This window comes from Canis lupus, chromosome 19, assembly GCF_048164855.1.
Source record: "Canis lupus baileyi chromosome 19, mCanLup2.hap1, whole genome shotgun sequence".
NCBI classification, from domain to species: domain Eukaryota; kingdom Metazoa; phylum Chordata; class Mammalia; order Carnivora; family Canidae; genus Canis; species Canis lupus.
The window spans coordinates 33,612,347-33,627,355 of record NC_132856.1 but is presented as its reverse complement, the minus strand read 5'-3'; the positions used below and the strand labels follow the sequence as shown (position 1 = coordinate 33,627,355).

Sequence of the window (15,009 nt, the reverse complement as noted above, 5' to 3'; positions counted from 1 at the left end):
CAGGGCTGGGCCCTCATGTCCTGATAAAGCCTTTCGCAGGCTCCCTATTGTCCTTAGCTTCAAGCCCGTATTTCATAGCAGGATGGTACCCCTCACCCTGTCACCCCTGCCTGCCTCCCCAGCTGTACTGGTCACCCCTGCTTCTCTAGGGCAGCCAGAAAGACCCTCTGTGGCCCCCAATGCCTCTTCCCACTCCCTTCTCTGCTCCCTCCACACTGTTGTCCCTGCCTCAAAGGAGCCTCTCCTACTTTCTTCCTGGCCAACCCCTCCTATCTTTCAGGCCTCGGCTGACCAGCACCTCTCTCTGGAAGCCTCCCCTGACTACTGCCGCTCCCAGCTCTGTGTCCCAGGTTTCAGGGCTGTGCTTCCTTCTCCTTCATAGATGCTTACCACGTTGGATTGGTTGTCAACTTCCTGGACACCCTAGGGAGTATGAGACCGGGGCCTGCCCTTCTAGTTCATGGCTGACCACCCAGTGCTCTGTACAGGGCCTGGCCCACAGTAGCTGCTGTTAATCTTTGTTGAGTGAATGAATGAAGGTGTGTGATCAGCTCACGATCTTACGTTGTTGGTAGTTGTCCCCCATGGTTTCATGTGTGTTGGTTTAGGCTGTGTGACCTTGAAGACGGGGTCATGGTTCACAGGAGGAGCGTACCCTCTTGGGATAGTTGCACATGGCAGAGGCCTGATCAGGACTCTGGTGGGTAGGACCAGGTCTCTTAGACCTTCTGTCTCCACAGGCTTCTCCTCTTGCACACTACAGGACGGCCCCAGGCACTTGATGGGGGCTGAGCCAGTGTTGGTTGAATAAATGTGTAACTACCTCCCCGTGCCACTGCCCCTCCCAGTACGAAGAGTATGTAGGGGCTTTCTGGGGTCGGGGGTGGTGGTATGTGGATCAGCAGCTCACCATTCACCAGGGCAATGTTCAGGCCTCTGCCCACATTGTTTTTCACGGGACTCATGATCCTAAAGAAGAAGAAAAACAAAATACAACAGTTGGTCCCAAGTGTGGAACGAACACTCTGCTTTTGTGACTCTGTGGCTCTGAGAGGGCCCACATGGTGCTATGCAGAAGCATTAGGAAGCACACGGAATAATTCGGGCCATCTGTTTTCTCCTGGAAACGAGCGGTGGGCTGGATTCTCTGAAGACTACTCCTGGCATGTTTGGATGGGAACAATCTGCTCAGAAAAGAGGGAAGGTCCCTGCCTGGGGATCTGAGGTGTTGGAGGTGGGACCGGCCCACCTCCCCCAAGCAGTGAGGCCTGGCTGCCAGGAAGAAGGCTGAACCCAGAGCATTGCTGCCACCCTGCAGAGTCTGGGATTGCTGTGTGGAGTCCAGCTGCCTGTGCAGCATCCACACGCCAGTCTTCCAGTGTTTCTTGGGAAAACTGTCCTTCTCTACTTTCAGACCAGGTAGTTCTTGGTATTGATCTCCGTCTTCCAGGCCTGGAAAAGTAGTAGAGCATCCTGTGTCCCTGACCACCATGATTGAGCCAGGTATGTATGGTCATGTAACCCAGGCCAGCCAATGAAACTCAGTCTTGGGACTTCTACAGGGATGATTTGGATGGGAAAGTTTTCTTCCCAGTGGGGTGCCACCCTGGGCTAATATATCAACCAGCTAGTGGCTTCCCTCCTTCACTGTTGAGAAAACTGAATCTAACAGGAGAACAAGGCTAGAGATGGTGTGAGAGGGATCCCTGATGATATGGTTTGAATCCCTGGATCCAGTTGGTCCTAAAGCCTGATATCTCCGGATTTTTTATATGTAAATCACTAAGTTTCTTCTTTTGCTTAAGTGAGTTGGAGTTAGGTTCAGAATCCCTACTAAAACACCTGTCTCAAAAATAAAATAAAATAAAATAAAACACCTGTCTCAAGAGAAAATCCTGAAAGCAGCTCAGGACAAGAGGTCCTTACTCTACAAGGGTAGAAACATAAGGCTGGCAGCAGACCTGTCCATAGAGGCCTGGCAGGCCAGAAAGGACTGGCATGATATATTCAGGGTGTTAAATGAGAAAAATATGCATCCAAGAATACTTTATCTCTCCTTCTAAATGACAGCCTTCTAGGTAAAGAGCTTTCAGGACCAACAGAAACTAAAAGAATTTGTGATTAGTAAACCACCCTACAGGAAATATTAAAGGAGATTCTTTAAGCAAAGAGAGAGCCCCAAAGTAATGCAGACCAGAAAGGAACAGAGGCAATATACAGAAACAGTGATTTTAAAGGTAATACAATGGCACTAAATTCATATCTTTCAATAGTTACTCTGAAAGTAAATAGGCCAAAAGACACAGGGCATTAGATTGGATAAAAAAAAGACCTGTTGATGGTATCTAAGAGATTCATTTTAGACCCAAAGACACCCCCAGATTGAAAATGAAGTGAGGGGTACCTGGGTGGCTCAGTGGTTGAGTGTCTACCTTTGGCTCAGGTCATGATCCCGGAGTCCTGGGATCGAGTCCTGCATCAGGCTCCCTGCTGAGAGCCTTCCTCTCCCTCTGCCTATGTCTCTGCCTCTATGTCTCTCATGGATAAATAAATAAATAAAATCTTTTAAAAAAAGAAAGTGGGTGGTGGTGGTGGAGAACCACTTATCATGCTAATGGACATCAAAAGAAAGCTGGGTTAGCAATCCTTATATCAGAAATTAGATTGTAAACCAAAGACTGTAATAAGAAATGGAGAAGGACACCGTATCACAATTGAAGGGTCTATCCAACAAGAGGATCTAACAATTGTAAATATTTACGCCCCTAACATGGAAGCAGCCAATTATATAAATCAAGTAATAACAGAATTAAGGAAACATACTGATAATAATATAATAATAGTAGGGGACTTTAACACCCCACTCACTGCAATGGACAGATAATCTTAGCAGAAGATCAACAAGGAAACAAGAGCTTTATTTTTATTTAATTTTGAAACAACCTACTAGCCCAACTTTTAATTTATTTTTTTGTATATATATTTTTTTTGTATATTTTTTTATTGGAGTTTGATTTGCCAACATAGAGCATAACACCCAGTGCTCATCCCATCAAGTGCCCCCTCAGTGCCCATCACCCAATCATCCCATCCCCCTGCCCACCTCCCCTTCCACTACCCCTTGTTCATTTCCCAGAGTTAGGAGTCTCTCACGTTCGAAACAAGGGCTTTAAATGACACACTGGATCAGATGGACTTCACAGACACATACAGAGCATTCCATCCGAAAGCAACAGAATATACATTCTTCTCGAGTACACATGGAACGTTTTCCAGAATAGATCACATACTGGGTCACAAATCAGGTCTCAACTGGTACCAAAAGATTGGTATCATTCCCTGCATATTTTTAGACTACAGTGCTTTAAAACTGGAACTCAATCACAAGAGGAAATTTGGACAGAACACAAATACATGGAAATTAAAGAGCAGCCTACTAAAGAAAAATTGGGCCAACCAGAAGTTAAAGAATTAAAAAAATTCATGGAAACAAATGAAAATGAAAACACAACTGTTCAAAACCTTGGGGATGCAACAAAGGCAGTCCTAAGAGGGAAGTGTACAGCAATACAAGCCTTTTTCAAGAAACAAGAAAGTCTCAAGTACACAACCTAACCGTACACCTAAAGGAGGAGAAAGAACAGCGAATAAAGCCTAAAGTAAGCAAAAGAGAATTAATAAAGATTAGAACAGAAATCAATGAAAGAGAAACCAAAAGAACAGTAGAACAGATCAACGAAACTGAGACCTGGTTCTTTGAAAGAATAAGATTGATAAACCCTGGCCAGACTTATAAAAAAGAAAATATAAAGGACCCAAATAAATACAATCATGAATGAAAGAGAGATCATGACCAACACAGAAGAAATACAAACAATTATAAGGATATATTATGAGCAACTCTATGCCAATGAATTAGGCAATCTGTAAGAAATGGATACATTCCTAGAAACATATAAACTACCAAAACTGAAATAGGAAAAAATAGAAAACCTGAACAGACGCATAATGAGCAAAGAAATTGAATCAGTAATCAAAAACCTCCCCGCAACTAAGAGTCCAGGGCTGGATGGCTTCCCAGGGGAATTCTACCAAATATTTAAAGGAGAATTGATGCTGTTTTAAAAAATAGAAATGGGGATCCCTGGGTGGCGCAGTGGTTTGGCGCCTGCCTTTGGCTCAGGGCGTGATCCTGGAGACCCGGGATCGAATCCCACGTCGGGCTCCCAGTGCATGGAGCCTGCTTCTCCCTCTGCCTGTGTCTCTGCCTCTCTCTCTCTCTCTGTGTGACTATCATAAATAAAGAAAAAAATATTAAAAAAAATAAAAATAAAAAAATATAGAAATGGAAGGAAAACTTCCAAACTCTTTATATGAGGCCAGCATTACCCTGTTCCCCAAACCAGGCAAAGACCCCACTGAAAAGGAGAATTATAGACCAATATCCCCGATGAACATGGATGCAAAAATTCCCACCAAGATATTAACCAATAGGATCGAACAGTACATTAAAAGGATTAAATCACCATGACCAAGTGGGCTTTATTCCTGGGTTGCCAGGGTGGTTCAACATCTATAAATCAATCGATGTCATAGGTCACATTAATATGAGGACAAGAACCATATGATCCTCTCAATAGATTCAGAAAAAGCATTTGACAAAGTACAGCATCCTTTCTTGATTAAAACTCTCCACAGTGTAGGGATAGAGGGAACATATCTCAGTATCATAAAAGCTATATGTGAAAAGCCCACAGTAAATAGCATTCTCAATGGGGGAAAAACTGAGAGCTTTCCCCCTAAGGTCAGGAACATAACAGGGATGTCTACTCTCACCACTGTTGTTCAATATGGTACTGGAAGTCCTAGCCTCAACAATCAGACAACAAAAAGAAATAAAAGGCATCTGAACTGGCAAAGTAGTAGTCAAACTCGTTCTTCACAAACGGAAAACCCAAAAGACAACCCCAAAATTGCTAGAACTGATATAGGAATTCAGCAAAATGGCAGGATATAAAATCAAGGCTCAGAAATCAGTTGCATTTCTACCCACTAGTAATAAGATGAAAGAAAAAAAAAAAAAAATCAAGGAGTTGATCTCATTTACAATTACACCAAAAACCATAAGATACCTAGGAATAAACCTAACCAAAAAGGCAAAGGATCTGTACTCTGAAAACTATAGAGCACTCATGAAAGAAATTGAGGAAGATACAAAGAAATGGAAAAATATTCCATGCTCATGGATTGCAAGAACAAATATTGTTAAAATGACCGTGTTATCCAAAGCAACCTACGCATTCAATACAATCCCTATTAAAATACCATCAATATTTTTTCAGAGCTGGAACAAATAATCCTAAAATTTGTATGGAATCAGAAAAGACCCCAAATAGCCAAAGGAATATTGAAAAAGACAACCAAAGCTAGTGACATCACAATTCTAGACTTCAAGTTATATTACAAAGCTGTAATCATCAAGACGGTATGATACTGGCACAAAAACAGACCAAAGATCAATAGAACAGAATAGACAAGCCAGAAATGGCCGCTCAGTCTATGATCAACTAATCTTCAACAAAGTAGGGAAGAATATCCAGTGGAAAAAAGTCTCTACCACAAATGGTGTTGGGAAAATTGGACAGCCACAAGCCGAAGAATAACACTGGATCATTTTCTTATACCACACACAAAGATAGACTCAAAATGGATGAAAGACCTAAACATAAGACAGGAGCCCATCAAATTCCTAGAGAAGAACACGGGCAGCAACCACTGTGACCTCGAATGCAGCAACTTCTTGCTAGACAGGTCTCCAAAGGCAAGGAAAATAAAGGCAAAAGTGAACTGTTGAGACTTGATCAAGATAAAAAGCTTTTGCACAGCAAAGGAAACAGTTGATAAAACCAAAAGACAATCTACAGAAGAAGATCTCTGCAAATGTCTCATCAGATTTTAGCATCCAAAACCTATAAAGAACTTAACACCCAAAGAACAACAACAACAAAAATCCAGTCAAGAAATGGGCAGAAGACATGAACAGCCATTTCTCCAGAGAAGACATACAAATGGCCAATAGACACATGAAAAGATGCTCAACATCACTCGGCATCAGGGAAGCACAAATCAAAATCTCATTGATATACCACCTCACACCAGTCAGAATGGCTAAAATGAACAAGTCTGGAAATGACAGATGTTGGTGAAGATGCGAAGAAATCTCTAAATTCTACCTCTGAAACTAATACTACAGTATATGTTAATTATTATTATTATTATTTTTTAAAGATTTATTTATTCATGATAGAGAGAGAGAGAGAGAGAGGCAGAGACGCAGGCAGAGGGAGAAGCAGGCTCCATGCCAGGAGCCCGACGCGGGACTTGATCCCGGGACTCCAGGATCACGCCCTGGGCCAAAGGCAGGCGCCAAACCACTGAGCCACCCAGGGATCCCCCAGTATATATTAATTAAATTGAATTTAAAGAAAGAAGTAAAAATAAATAAACAAAACACCTGTCTCTGGCTTCTTTTGTAGGATCAACTTACTGTCCCAGGGCCTTTACTACCTGGTTTGGATAATGGTGCTTTCTCTTGCACCTGGGTGGAGGCCCTGGCACCTGCTGCATCTGAACTTTGACACCTGGATCTTGATTTTGAACCGTCCCCAAAGGCATTCCTCCTTATAGGAAGCCCAGCAGCCTGGCTGACCGACAGACCGGAGCTGAAATCCTGACTCTCCATCAGTCAGCTGGGTAATGCTGAGCCTCAACTTCCTCATCTTTACAGAGGGGATCATTGCGGCCCCACTTCTGGGACGGCTGGGGGAATGAATGAGAGGAAGCTTCTAGAGCGTTTAGCAGGAGCTGTGAGATGCGGAAGCTCTTAGGATTATTGTTATCTGTGGGGATCCCTCGGTGGCTCAGTGGTTGACCGTCTGCCTTTGGCCCAGGGCGTGATCCTGGAGACCCAGGATCGAGTCCCACATCGGGCTCCCTGCATGGAGCCTGCTTCTCCCTCTGCCTGTGTCTCTGCCTCTGTCTCAGGAATAAATTAGTAAAATCTTAACAATAATCCTTTTTTTTTTTTTTTTTTTTTTATCTGTGATTCATCCCCCCAGAGTAAAAGGAAGCGAGTGGAGGTGTGGGCTGGTTCCAGGGCCCGCCCTTGCAGCCTCGGACTCTGCCAATGAACCAACGAGGAGAAATGAGACGCAAGAAACTTACACAAGATTTTCGAAGCACACGGTGGGGCCCACCACGTTAGCGGCTCCGCTGCTGATTTTAAAAGCGAAGAAGTCGTTTGGGCAGGGCTTGCTGAGGCCGCACTTGGTCTTCACGACCCCTGTGGGGGGGACAGCCAACCTCAGGGGTGCAGCTGGGGAACAGGCCCCGGAGGAGGGAGGGAGGGAAGGGGTGGCGAGCGGCGCAGAGGCCTTGTCCAGGGCGCCTGGGCCCACCGCGGGGTCCAGGGACCTGCCCTCTGAGCTCGCAGGGTGCCTCCGGCCATCCCCCCAGAGACGTCTTTTCAGGGTTTCCCGATGCCTCTAGCCCCAGCTCAGGGCCTGGCTCTCTGTGCCTCTGATTAAGACCCATGTCCTCTCCACGTGGTACTTGCTGGGCAAAGTGGGGAGGCCTGTGAAAGGTGGGAGAGGTATATAGGATCCCCCCCCCCGCCACGTCCCCAGCTGCCCAGCTACTCAGCCCTCAACGGATGCTGAGCTGGGATATCTGTCACCTGTGCTTTCAGCCTGGCAGGTTCTAATTTACATTAATGCCTTTTTTTTTTTTTTTTTTTACTACCACCTGACAGTTTGGAAACTACCAGTCGGGAGGATTGGGTAAACATGGACTTAGGACTTCGAGAAAGTTCACCTGCAAAGGGAAAGCTGGGCCGGCAGCCTCTCTCCTCCACCCCGAGCCACGCACATGGCTGAGCTACTGCAGTGCGTTTCTGGGAGCAAACCCACAGGCTGCCTACGGGGCGCTGGCACACGCCCAGGGCTTGCTGTGTGCTAGGCACTGTGGCAAGCACTTTGCATTTATTATCTTATTAAATTGTGCCGGTAACTGCTGTGCCTGGCACATAGTGGGCACTCAGTAAATATTCACTGATGAACACACAGAGCTTTGGGCATGGATGAGCTCCAACCTGGGAGAAACAACGTGGTCAGGGTGATTAGGATCTTCAGGGTCCTTGCCAGCCTCTAGGGAGTGCATTAGGGAAAAGTGCCCTGGGGGAGGGGGAGAGACAACCCACTGGAGCAACACTTGGCAAGCCCATGGCACCTCTGAGTAGGTAAAGGTGCTCCTTCCTAGGAGTGGACGCCGCTCACATCAGGGTACCCTTGCCAACTGGGCAGCCCTGGAGGTCTGAGTGGAATGCTTATCCTAGGCACTCTGCCCCTGTGTCACCCCGAGTTTCAATACACCCACCTGACGGGTATAACCAGAGCTCAGACCAGGACATTGTCACCAGAGCGAGGGCCAGGAGCAGAGACACCCACAAGGGGCTGTTGAGGAGAGAGTGGATGTCTAGGCCTGTAGCTCCCTTTCCCTAACTTCTGGAGAGGACATTTCTCAGGAGGCCCAGCACCTGCCCGAAGACCAGGCTGAGGATGAGGCTGAGGAAGGGTCCTCCTCTCCTGTGAGCCTTGGGCCCTAACCTCTGGTCCCCTGACCCCTCCCTCACAGGGAGGCCAGTCTGCTCTTGAGACCAGAGGTTCCCACCTATGCTGGAAGGATTGCTGTGGCCCTGACACTACCCTAGAGTTTGCCCAGAGCCTAATCAACTGCAGCTAAGTCTGATAAACCTGGTGTCAACAGACTGGCTTAAGCAGGCTTTTCCAGAATTGATTTTCTGACCATCCAGCCTTCACGGTTGAGCTACTGGATGAAGGGGATGATGTCCAGGGGTCTCAGCCACTAAGAGGCAGGGGAGTTGCTCTCTGGGCTCGGGCTTGGGGGTTGCCCCCACCAGCTGCCTCAAACCCTGAGGCCCAAGCCACCTGGGAACTCCTAGTGCTGCTGCTGAGGGTGTGAAGCCGAACACTGGAGGGGGAGCAGTCAGGAAATATGGGCTGCTCTTCAGTGATCTGCGGTGTGCTGTGCCAGAAATCTCTCTCCCTTTACCTTTGCCAGCTGTAAAATGAGGGAGTTGGTTTAGATTAGAGACGTCAAACAGCTTGTCTCTGAACTGTCAGCACATCTGCTATTAGACTCTTAATGATAAAGCCGTAGTGGTTACCTCCGGGCCTGGAGGGAAAGTGCTGGGATTGGCTGGCCATGTCCACCAGGGGAGCAGCCAAGGCAGGTGGTGGCACAGGGGCCTGGAGTTGCCATCCCCCAGCAGGTGACATCAGAGTGTTTGTTTGGTACCAAGATGCTGTGACACTCTGCGTCTACTTCAGAATACAACTCAGGAGGCTTCAGGTCAATGGAGTTGAGGGTGTGGGGCCAATGGTTGGTGTTGATGCATATGGCCTTTGCTCTGCACTGGGGGTCCCATGCCAAAATTCTTTTCCTGGAACCACCATGTCCCCCTCAGTCACTACTATGCTGGGGTGGGAGAAGGGGGGACTTGGAGATGTTGCCTCTTGCAAGGAGGTGTTGAGACGGTGGGCTCTGGGCTCGACTGGACGTTAACTCCTGTTCCACCAGGTACAGTGGTGCTGCCTTGGCCAAGAGATTTCACTTCTCTGAGCTTCAGTTTGCTCATCTATAAAATGGGGATAATTCTGGCATCCACACAAGGTTGTGGTGAGGATTGCATGAGATGCCTGTAAAGCTCTGAACACAGTGTCTGGCACATAGTAGGTCCTCCATTATTCTACTGTTGCAGTCATCATAACAGTCCCTCCCTCCCACCGTCTCCAGACTTTGGGTGCTGGGGTCTTTGCTGAAGCCCTGCTCAGAAGGCTGCAGTGTCCGGCATTCCCACTTCTCCATGAATGAGTCTCCAGCCACCATCTCCCCTGCACCCCCACACATTCCTGCCTCTAGACCTTTGCCAGTCCCTCCCAGATGCCTTCTCTCATCTCATCCCATTGGAAGGGGTAGCCCTCTGAGTCCGAACACTATGCCCCATCTCTCTTGGCACATCTGGCACTTCTACCCCAACAGACAATCAGCACCCCCTTCTGTATTCCTCTGGGGGCACACCTAGTGCCCCACATGGCTCCTGGGACTTTGGCACAGGTACTGTGAATGAAGCCTGGGGTCACTGCATGATGATCATAAGCACAGCGCCCAGCTTCAGGGCTCAGACTCAGTGGGGGTCAGAGTGGGGAGGCGGCTGTGCAGGGCCAGGTGCTGTGACTAGGGAGGCAATCCAGACTGCAGAGTGGGGGTGCTGAGGAATGGACAGTTGAGCCATCCCTATCAGTCTGAATGGCTGAGAGGAGGCCCCTACTGCTACAGGGCCCGGGGGCTTCAGAAGGCCCCATTGGGCCATGGGAGGGGAGAGTGGAGCGGATTCTGGACACTAGGATTTTTCTAGGGCCTGCAGGGCCAGGAGGAGCAACCCTGGGAAATCTCACCCTGAGGCAAAGACAGGGCTGGGGTGATACTCACGGATCTTCTTGGCGCTGCTGAAACCTGCTGGAGAGAGGACAGACTCTGGTTAGAGGGAAAATGCTTTGGGCCCCCCTGCTGGAGGCTGGAGCCTGGGGCGTGGCATTGGCCTGGCCAAGCATTCTCCTCCTGTGGGGGTTGCTGCAGTGAGCTCTAAAGTTCCCACCCTGTCAGGGAGCCCTCCCTCACTTGCTGCTGCCACCCCTTCACACACACACACACACACACACACACAGCACTTTCTACTCTAACAGAGCATGTTATTAAATGCATAAAATAAAATAGATTAGAATGGAAACCAACTATATATCAATATAATAATAAAATATTAAAACATAAATTTGTGCTACAGTAATATATGTTTCTATATTAATGCATTAAATAACAAGGTGGGGGGTATGTGCAGCCAGGCTAGGAACCTCTGAAGAAAATGAATATTACCCCTTTCAGTGGCTGAACATTCATGGCTTTCGATGGCCACTTTCCCACTTTCCCACTTTCCCATGTCCTGTCACCGTAAGCATTTCTCAAGACTGGATCATCACTTTCGTTTTTGTTTATTCTGTAATTAAGTCTGTTTGTCTCCCCGACTCAGACCATGAGCAGGGACCACATGTTTCTCATTTTGGGGTCCCTGGGACCTAACACAGAAAAGTGGCTCCATGACTATTGGTTGGAGGCGTTGATTCATCAAACTTCAGATAGCTGAGTTCTGGGATGTACTTTCAAACTCTTCTCTTTCTCATTTCAGGCTGGGGCTTTCTCTTCTAGAGGATACCCCTGAGCTCCACTTCTCTGAGCCTCCTACACTGACATGGGCCCAGTTCTTCCCAGGCTGTCAGCGCAGCCAAGTCCATCTCTATAAAATTAGTGCCCTGGGGCTGGGGTCATGGTGGCTACCATGCATCTATATAATTCATCCTGACGTGGCTGTGAGCCATACTTGACAAGAATGACAAGGATGAGGTGAGGGATCTCAGGGACCCCTCTGTGGGGTGACTGGCTTCTTGCTGCTGTGAAGCTGTGAGCCAGCCTGGGCCACTGGAGGTTACTTAGTTTGACTATGTCAGTGAGGGTCATTCTCTGATCCAAGGAGGACAAATGAAGAAGCATAAATCCCTTCCCTTTCTTTCCTTCCTTTGAAAGGATTTAGAACTGGGAGACTTGGGTTCCCATGCCTGCTGACATCTATAAGGGAAATTTGGGCAACTTTCTTCATCCCTCTGAAGCTCCCTGAGCTTCTCTTTTTTTAGCCTACACATAAAACCACACCCTAAGGTCACATATGAGTCCATTCCACAACCACACCATGGGGCCATTTGTGCAGATTATATGAGATTATTCATGTAAGTAACTGGTATCTATTACTCAACCATCATCCACTCATATATCATTCATTTACCCATCTATCACCCACCCATCCATCCATCTATCCACCTATCCATCATTCATCCATTGTCCACTCATCCATCTACCCATCCATCCATCTGTGCATCCATCCACCCACTCATCATTCATCCTTCATCTACCCATCCATCAATCCATCATCCACTCATCTATCCATCTACCACCCATCCATCATTCATCCATCACCCACCCCTCCACACATCCATCCATCCATTTACATGTCCATCCATCCATCATCATTCATCCACCATTCACCCATCTGTCAGCCACTCATCCATCCATCTACCCATCCATCCATCCATCATCCACCAATCCACCCATCCATCCATCATCAATCTATCCACCCACCTATACATCCATCCATCCATCCATTTACCCACCCATCATCCATCCATCCATTTTTCTTTCATTCATCAAATTTTTACTGAGCATCTGCTCTGCACCAGGTGCTAGAGAAATGGATGTACACAAGATAAAATCTTTGCCTTCAAGAAGCTTACATTCTAGGAGATGGTGATCAGCAACAACTAAGTAGACAAATAAACATCCTGATGACAGATGACAGTGAAGCTCTGAAGGAAATAGGCTAACATGAGGGTCTCAAGTAGGAGGAGGGGGCATGGCTGCAGCTGGGGTTGTTGAGGAAGGCCTCTCTGAGGAGGTCACATTTGAGCAGAGACCTGAAGTTGGAGAAGAACTGGCTACAGGGACATCTGTGTGAAGAGTGTTTCAGGAAGAGGTAATAGCAGCTTCAATTGGATGCCCCTCAATGCTGAGTTTTGTTTCTCTTGGCCCCCTTCTTTCCCTCCTCCCTTCCTTCCTTCTTTTCTTCCTCCCTCCGTCCTTCCTTTTTTTGGAATCACATTTCCAAAATGGCCCTTGATACAGGCACATGTTTTGGCTAGGGCCTTGGAACACTTCTCTGTTCCCCCATGGGCTCCAGCCTTCCTGGCAGCCTCCACCCCCATGTCCCAAAGGCAGCCCACACCCTACCATGTCTGGCCATCTCATGGGTCACCCACAGATGGAGGGAGGACTATATCCTTGGCTCCATCCTGGTCTACAGTCCCTACCCTCAGCAGTGAGCCCCACTTACCCAGCCAGCGGGGCAGACGGATAGTTTTCATGTCTAAGCTGACATAGCTGCGAATAAAGATCCATGTGGTGACCAGGGCAAAGATGAGGGCCAGGAGGCGAAGCACACCTGAAGAGCAAGGAGACAGAGTCATGAAGCCATGTCACAAGGCCACATAGCAAGGCTATTTGTGAGTCCTTACCAAATCCCCACAATAAGATCATGTCATGAGATCCCACCAGGAGACCCCATATTGTAGCCCCAGACTAAGGCCCACACCTTGGACCAATTCAGGGGACCACCGGACACCATGTGTGAATCCATGCAATGATCAAATGGTGAGATCATGCTGCAAGATTACATGGCAACGTTTCCCAAAGTGGGTCCACTGGGACAAAAAGTTAGAAATTTCTTTCCCGGGCTCAACTTAGGTGTCCAGAGACAGATTCTTTAGGGGTAAGGCCTGGGAATCTACACTTTTATCTAGCAACCTGAGGTGGAGCCTGAGAGGTGTGGCAGGAAAGCAAGAGGCAGACTCTGCTGTAGACAGTCCTAGGGGGTGAGCCCCACTATTGGAGTCTAGAAGGCTGCGGCCAGTGCTCTGGGCAGCCAGCGCCGCTGTGTGACCTTGGGCAAAATCTCAGTCTCTCTGGGCAGGGATGTCTTGGTCACAGAGTAGACATGATTCAACATCCTTGCTTCTAGCCCACAGCTTGTTGGGAGGGATGTGATAGTCGTCACTAGTGGGCAGCCTCCAGGGTGGCTTGGGGCTGGGGCTGTAACCACACAGTCCTGTCCACAGGAACACTCGCTGGCCTTGCTCATGTGGCTTCCCTGGCCTCCCAGCGTGACTGCTTCTGCATCTGTGGGGAGCCCCCCCCCCAACCAGGACAGATCCTCAGAGCTCCCTGTCTCACTCCCTTTCCTCGAAGGCCAGAGGGGGATTCACTACACCTCCCAGCTCAGGGATGCTTGTGGCCCAGCAGCCATCAGAACACGTTCTCTAGCTCTGCTCCTGACCTCCTTGTGGCCCTGAATTCAGCTCTGACGTCTTGTGTTGGTCTCTGACTACTGGGAGTGGAGAAGGCCCCCTGGATCCTGTGGTGGCAGGGCTCAGGTCTGTGGGGGTCCCTCATCTTCTGGGACACAGTGTGGCTGTTGGCACCTGGAGTTCACAGCCATTTTGTTCGAGGCACCAGGTGAACATCTTTCACATACAGCATCTCAGTCCATCCTCGCAGTAAACGTCTGCGTTGGATGCTGCTGATTATTACCAGTTTGTGGATGAGGAAACAGGCTCAGGGAGGTGGTCACTTGGTGGTAAGTGACACAGGCACCCAGGAAAGTGTGCTAACTCTGAAACTTGTGCTCTTAACTTCCTCACAGCTATTTGGAAATGTAAGTGAATTATGTCCATTTCTTCCTGGGTGCCTCAGTTTCCCTTTCTGTACAAACAGGGTACAGCATGAGAGCCTGGATGAGAAGGCAAAGGCACCCTGCTCCTTGTGCCCAGCTCTGTGGCATGAGGATCCTGGAATAGCCCTCCTTGAGACAAATATTTTGTCCCTCACTTCCTTCCAGCGTCAGGTTTTTCCAAAACAGGGTCAGTCCCTGTGAGCCCAGCCAGGTGGGGCCATGATGCCAAAGCTTCTCCAGCCTTTCAGCTGTGGGGCAGCAAGTTGTCTTTCTCCCCGCTCTTGCAGGCTCTCCCTGGACAGGTTTCCTCCTGGAGTTATTCTGGTCTGACGATTTGAGAGCACATATAGCCGAACAACCTCTGAGTCCTGGGACTGGCTGCATTGCAAATAGAAAAATGATTCCTAAACCAATATCAGACCTCATCTTTGAGACCTTGAATCCTCAGAATCTGGTCCTACCTGACACTCTCATCTTGTCCAGGTGAGGAGCAGCTTGGGGTCAGTGTTAGCCTGTGGAGAGAAAGAAATCAAATTGGAAAC

The 15,009-nt window shown here is 48.1% G+C and overlaps 1 protein-coding gene across 5 annotated transcripts in view; it reads right to left on the bottom strand.

Annotated features, from left to right (window-relative positions):
* The window catches only part of FAM3D (FAM3 metabolism regulating signaling molecule D), a 36,080-nt gene that overhangs the window by 9,647 nt on the left and 11,424 nt on the right, over positions 1-15,009 (bottom strand). For 4 of the 5 annotated variants that reach the window (XM_072785623.1, XM_072785622.1, XM_072785625.1 and 1 more), the window contains exons 2-6: positions 14,929-14,979; positions 13,073-13,180; positions 10,570-10,596; positions 7,225-7,342; positions 911-969 (exon numbers count right to left, since the gene is read on the bottom strand). In XM_072785623.1, the coding sequence (XP_072641724.1) occupies positions 911-969; positions 7,225-7,342; positions 10,570-10,596; positions 13,073-13,180; positions 14,929-14,941 (325 nt within the window). In that variant the 5' untranslated portion in view covers positions 14,942-14,979. The remainder of the gene's footprint in view (positions 1-910; positions 970-7,224; positions 7,343-10,569; positions 10,597-13,072; positions 13,181-14,928; positions 14,980-15,009) is intronic. The other variant, XM_072785626.1, reaches the window with a different exon arrangement.